The following is a 5,818-nucleotide window of genomic DNA, read 5'->3' on the forward strand; positions in this document are numbered from 1 at the left end:
GGTGTAACTAGCTAGACGAAAGTTCAAGGCAATAGAGGATCAGGCTCCAAGATTTTTGCACGGCTAAGCAAAGGTAGCTGAAGTCTTTGGGCAACTCTGTTCCCATAGGGGAATAGGAGGGGCTTGGTGGTGCAGAGAGGGGACAGTTAACTTTCCTGTGGGCCAGATCCATGTGGAAAATTGCTTCTGGCAGCATCACTCAGTCAGACTGTCTTGCGCCTCAGCTATTGTAAAGCAACACGAGCTTACCTCGCCCCGGTAGAGCCCAAGTGGGCAGTGGCCAGAGACAGTGCAGCCATGGTGAAGCCAAGGATTTTGCCATAAAATGTTGTCCTTGAAATCCAGCTCTCAGTGGTGTTGCAGGGCCTGATCAGGAATGCATTGAGCTGATCTGTTTCTCCAGCTTCTGACAAATGGACACCAGTCTGGTGCAAGGACTAAGTAGTTGTTTCCATCCCTGGTGTATCACAGTCACCTGCCTCTTCCAATTGCCTTCTACTTGCAGCCCTGTGTATGGTAGTAAAACAGGTGTAGACTCCAATCCCGGGAAGTGCTGAGCAGCCTCAATGCCCCTACTCTCCACTCATCAATCCACATGGAGTGGTACCTGAAGGTGCTCAGTACATTACAGAATCTGGCCCTATATGGGTCAGAGCCAAAACCCACTGAAGTCAGTGGGAATCTTTCCACTGCCTTCAGGTCAGGCCCTGTATGAACAAGAGCCTGGCAGCAAGGGGTAAAAGTTATGGGGGAGTGGGTAAAGATTTTCCTCAGCATCTGAAGCTTCCAAAAGAAGGATGAAGGCCATAGAAGGAGGGGCTGAAAGTGGGGTCTGATAGCACTGGTTATTTGGGCCCTTTGAATACAATATTTCAGGAGGATTTCTGTAGGTGCTGGGCCTGATTCAGAACCTGCTTATGCTGGTGTCTCTCAATAGATTTACACTACTTCTGAGTAAGAGGAGAACCAGGCCTTTTCATAGGGATCTTTTGCCACTGACACAAGATAACTAAGACTCCAAACATCTATAGACACCAACATGGAACAAAGACTCCACGTGACACATACCTGGGCTAAATAAGTACCTCCTGCTTTACCCTTTGTGAATCATTTAGTGACTCAACAATATGGAAGTGGCACCTGTATGTTACAGGCCACTTCTCTGTAACACCAGCTCCTTTCCACCCTGGCGTAAGTGATGCTCCAGCCATTTTTCTGAATAATACAGCAGGTATCTGAGCCAGTCTCTCTTCTTCCCCTCCCTTCCGCATGAATAACCTGTAGAGCAGCAGGCCCTTGCAGCAATTTAGAGATCTCAGCACATTCGATCAGTGATAAACCCTCGCTTTTGCCCCTTGCTTCAGTTGGCCACTAGCAAATCGCCAGGTTTAGCATCTAATTCTGCCCTTGCTCCCCAGAGGGTGACCTATATTCCTCAGCTGTTAAATCAATATGTGTTTTCTTCCATTAACAAGTCATACCCCTGAAGAACTGCTCAGGGTTCTCTCTCTGCACTACACTGTCACCTTGCATTTAATGAAACCTGGCCTTTGGCTCCTGTGTTGGATTTGCCCAGGGAAGATCATTTACTGCGCCCCTATGGGTGCCTGCTGGGGTCACCAAATGCTATGGGGTGATGCAAGTTGAGGGGTGAAGGGAGGAGATGGAATTATAAAGGGGAGAGAGAGCAGCTCAACTGCAAGAGGACAAGGGCAAAAGGTGAGATCATAGGGCCCAGCATAGCAAATTTTAACATAAGTGTGCCTCTCCGGCCAGAATCTGAGTGCTTTACAATGAATTACTGCTATTAAGCAGCTTAACAGCACTAGTAGGTAGGTACAGTGGCCACTATTGGAAAGCCAGCACTTCTCACGGGTAGTAACTGTGGGGTTTGCAGGATGCCTAAGTAGAAGGGGAAAATGTCTATTCTCCCCTATGGCTGTGTCTGGGTAGTTCATAGCTAAGTGTTGACTACCGAAGTGCAACCACTGTTTATGTCTTCATATTATCCCCATGTTGAAGCTGGGTAAACTGTGGCACAGAGCAATTAAGTGATGTGTCATCACAGAGGTTAGCGGTGGGGTCTGGAAGGGAACCCGGGGATCCTGACTCGTAGGCCTCTGCTCTAGCTCTCAGTCACACTCCTCTCCCCGCCCCAGGAAAACGAGGCAATAAAGGCAGCACGGCACTATCGACGTGCATTGCAGAAAGATGGTGTCTTGTTGGGAGCCTGCTGCTCGGTATCCGAATGCGAGGCAGCCAACCATCACATGGAGACCCAGGGCTCTGCAGGCATTTTAGCCAGTGGAGATGGGGGAAACTGTTGCGTAACCATGGAAACTGGAGAAGAATAGCTTTGGAGCAGAGAGTTGGATTCCTGCCTATGTGGTGACATGGGCTGGGTGTGGCGAGCAGCAGTCAGCTCACAGCATAGACTGCCTGTATAACCCCTGTGTCAGCCACGGATTAGAGAGCGATGGCAAGAAGACATCCTGATGATTAAGCTAACGACCAGTTACATCCTGGGCTCAATCCACCCTTAAGAAATGCACCCTGGCATTTTACAGTAACAGCCCAAACCATGCAGTCGCACGATTGCAGCCTGCTAGTGTTTTGGACCAGGACTGTGGAATTTTGTAACAGGAGCAACCCTAATGTAATTGCAGTGCCTTCAACTGGTTTACATTAGGGCTACATTTCATCCCATAGGGGCACATCCTGCACTGGTACACCTTTGTAACCCCACTGGCTTTCAAAAGTCAGCTCTTGATGTGACAGAAGCCAGAACCTCAAGTGTTTTGCCCCAAGGTTTTTGGCAATCCCCTGGGTTCTTCCCTTGCTGTATTGGGCATACAGTGTTCCTCAGTCAGGTCTTCAAGAGGGAGCAGTGGGTGCATTGGGCCCTCGCCAGGAAATCAGTTATCACATCTCCAGCATGGCTGAAGAAATGTGGTATTGTCCTAAAAACTCCAGGTTGTATTTACAGTTCTGCCTAGGAACAAAATGCAGGTGTCTACTCTTGGTCGAAGCACAGGGAAATCAGAGCAACATGATAAAAGGGGGGGGGGGGGAGAATAAGATGTGAAAAGGTTCAGAAAAAGTGTAAAGGCAGGTGAGAGAGCTAGTCGACATCTCTGAGAAGGTGGCAACAGATTAGTGCTTCCAGTGCTTTCAAGCTCCAGAGCTTTCCCACTTCTCTGGGTCAGCTCTGATTGGGGCTAACAAGGGTGGAGGAGAAAATGACCATTGTAGCAACACTCATCCTGCTGTCAGAATGTCACCCAGATAAACTCTTCCATGCGCTTACTCACATCCTGTGTTCAGAGTCACTGGTTGTGGTTTTCAGTATGCGTGCGCACGTGCAGGGTATTTCCCCCCCATGCACAGGGAGCTTTTGACATTTCCTTTTAACTCTAGCACCCCGTTAATTGGCTGTATCCCTTATTCAAAGGATTCCAAAGGTTCTCTCTGGTAAACTGGAGTTCTCTAATGCACACGAACAAGGCAAGAGGCTCTCAGCTGCCACAAGGATTGAAAAGCACAAGATGTGTTAATATTTATACTGCCATGTGCTGTGGTATGGGCGTTTAAATTATAACAACTGGCAGGGAGGCTTCCAGGCAGTCTGCATGTTGAGCCATCTAGGTATTTACCACAATGCTGGTTAAATGATAATTTGGAGTGGGCCCAGGGTCAGATTACTGGGCATGAAATGTAGAGGTCTTTAATTGTTTGATGGGACGTTACTCCTTTGTATCAGATTACGAGAGGCTGGGCCCCCAGATTGTTGTCCTCCATTCACATTATCCAGCCAGGCTGTTGGAAAGATCAATATGTGTATTACTAATAATTATTTGTATTACCATAGCTTAAAAACCCCAACCAAGGTCAGGTACAGCACAAACACAGAGTCCAGGCTCCCATGGAGCTTGTCTCAAAATTGTGTGAAAAAGATCTTCAGATCTTGAAAACCCTGCATTGCTTGGAGGGAAAGTAACCATTTGATTATCATTACGTACACATTCAGGAGACCTGTCCCCCACCTCCCTTACAGTATCTGATCACTCCAGTAAAGCTTGTGTGCAAGTGAAGATTTAATACACAGTGCAACTTCATACACACATATGCACGCACAGGCTGTGAGAATTCATGCAGTATATTCTCTCTCATAAGAGCCAGTGAGCCTCCAGGCCGTACATTCACCCACCACAACAGTTCTTTGAAAGATGTGCAAGAGCGAACGTGAATTTTACATGAAGAGCCTGATTCGTGCCACTGCTTTCCTCCAACTTTAAGATGGTGTAACGCTACTGAAGTCAATAATTAAGTCACTGTAAATCTGGGGGAGCACAGGAGTAAATCAGGCTCTCAGTTTTAAAGAATTCTTAAATTCACATTTTTTGGCCTTTTGACTTTCTTTTTTAAACACACACTTCTCCCAATTTTAAAATTAATTTCTCTATTTTTGCTCCTCTTCCACCTCCACATGGTAGGTGATGCGATTCTTCACTGTAGAGGCAGGGTTTAAAGGAAGAGCTCTGTCTGCTATAAAGCAAATAGGCTGGGGGGGGCAATGTCTTAATGCTTTGGAGGCTGTAGCTAAACCATGTATATCCTGGCCTCTGAAGCTTGCCATGTGCCAGCATTCTAGGGGCATGCTTTCCCGTCTGAATTTTCAGTGAGACGAATGTTTTTCCATACTATAAACTTTCAAGATCATACCAGCCCCTGTTATGTTGGCCCTCACAACTTCAGTGCAATCTGGACTCCATTTGGATTTTAGAAACACACGCTCGTCCATCTAGCCACTCCCTGAAGGGACTTCCATAGTGCCCATCGCTGCAATGTTAGAGACCTCCCGCAACCACTGTGAGGTTCTGGGGATCAGGCGCTGAGGCCCTGAGAGGCTCAGTGGCTTGTCACACAGGGTGTATGTGATGGAGCTGGGAACTAGACCATGTCCACCTGATTCTCAGTCCAGTGCCTTAACCAGGAGACTGGTGAAGAGACAGGAGGTAGTGGCTGGCTGCCCATTTCTGCAGTGGAATAATCGTGCACTCTTATCTCTCTTTCCTGTGCTCTTGTTTCCAGTGTCTAATCTGCATGGAGAAAAACGCCAACACTGAACCAGGCGATGTCAGGTTAAAGTGACGTGTGGTCAGTGGTTAAATCACAGAGCTGGGAGATGTAGGGTTCTGTCCCTTGCTCTACCACCAACTATCTGGTTGGCCTTGGGTAAGTCTCTATGCCTCATTTCCCCTCTCTGTAAGACAGGGACAAGGATACTGATCTGCCAAACAGAAGCGAGGAGCTTTAACCGGCTAACGTCTGTAAAGTGCCACATAAAAGCCACATCATATTTCTGTGATTTTGCCCAGAGAACCGTCCGCAACGGGTGTGTTTTTGAAATTGTGAAGTGCAGCAGGCAAAAGCTAATTGAACATAAAAGTACGCTCAGGTGAATGCATCTCTAAGGGTGCCAATCAGATCAAAATAGGAGTTTAAGAGGCTCCAGAACTGCCTGTAGGGGACAATTACTGTACATGGACACAAGAGAAAATGGGCTTGGATCCTGAGCCTTCAGCTGCTTATTCCCTAGGAAGAAGTGCTGTCCTTTTAACAGACAGCCACTCATAAGTTGGCCTCACTCGGCTTTGGGGAAAAGCCAGGCGAGCTGAGCCTGTAGAACTGTATCTTGGTAACACACACGCGCGCATGAGCGCGCACACACACACACACGCACACAGAGCTGCTAACACTGAGGGGAGGGGAAAGAAGGAGGGGCTGTCACAGGCTGGGAGCTGTGAGATCAGATGTC

General features: G+C 47.7%; 2 protein-coding genes across 2 annotated transcripts in view; one reads left to right on the top strand and one right to left on the bottom strand.

Annotated features, from left to right (window-relative positions):
* Nucleotides 1–535, top strand: part of TADA2A (transcriptional adaptor 2A) — a 28,628-nt gene extending 28,093 nt beyond the window's left edge. The window contains exon 16 of the mRNA XM_043499571.1: nucleotides 521–535. Coding sequence (XP_043355506.1) covers nucleotides 521–523 — 3 coding nt within the window. The 3' untranslated portion in view covers nucleotides 524–535. The remainder of the gene's footprint in view (nucleotides 1–520) is intronic.
* The window catches only part of SYNRG (synergin gamma), a 129,560-nt gene that overhangs the window by 27,961 nt on the left and 95,781 nt on the right, over nucleotides 1–5,818 (bottom strand). The gene's annotated exons all lie outside the window — the stretch shown is intronic.

This window comes from Dermochelys coriacea, chromosome 17, assembly GCF_009764565.3.
Source record: "Dermochelys coriacea isolate rDerCor1 chromosome 17, rDerCor1.pri.v4, whole genome shotgun sequence".
NCBI lineage: Eukaryota > Metazoa > Chordata > Testudines > Dermochelyidae > Dermochelys > Dermochelys coriacea.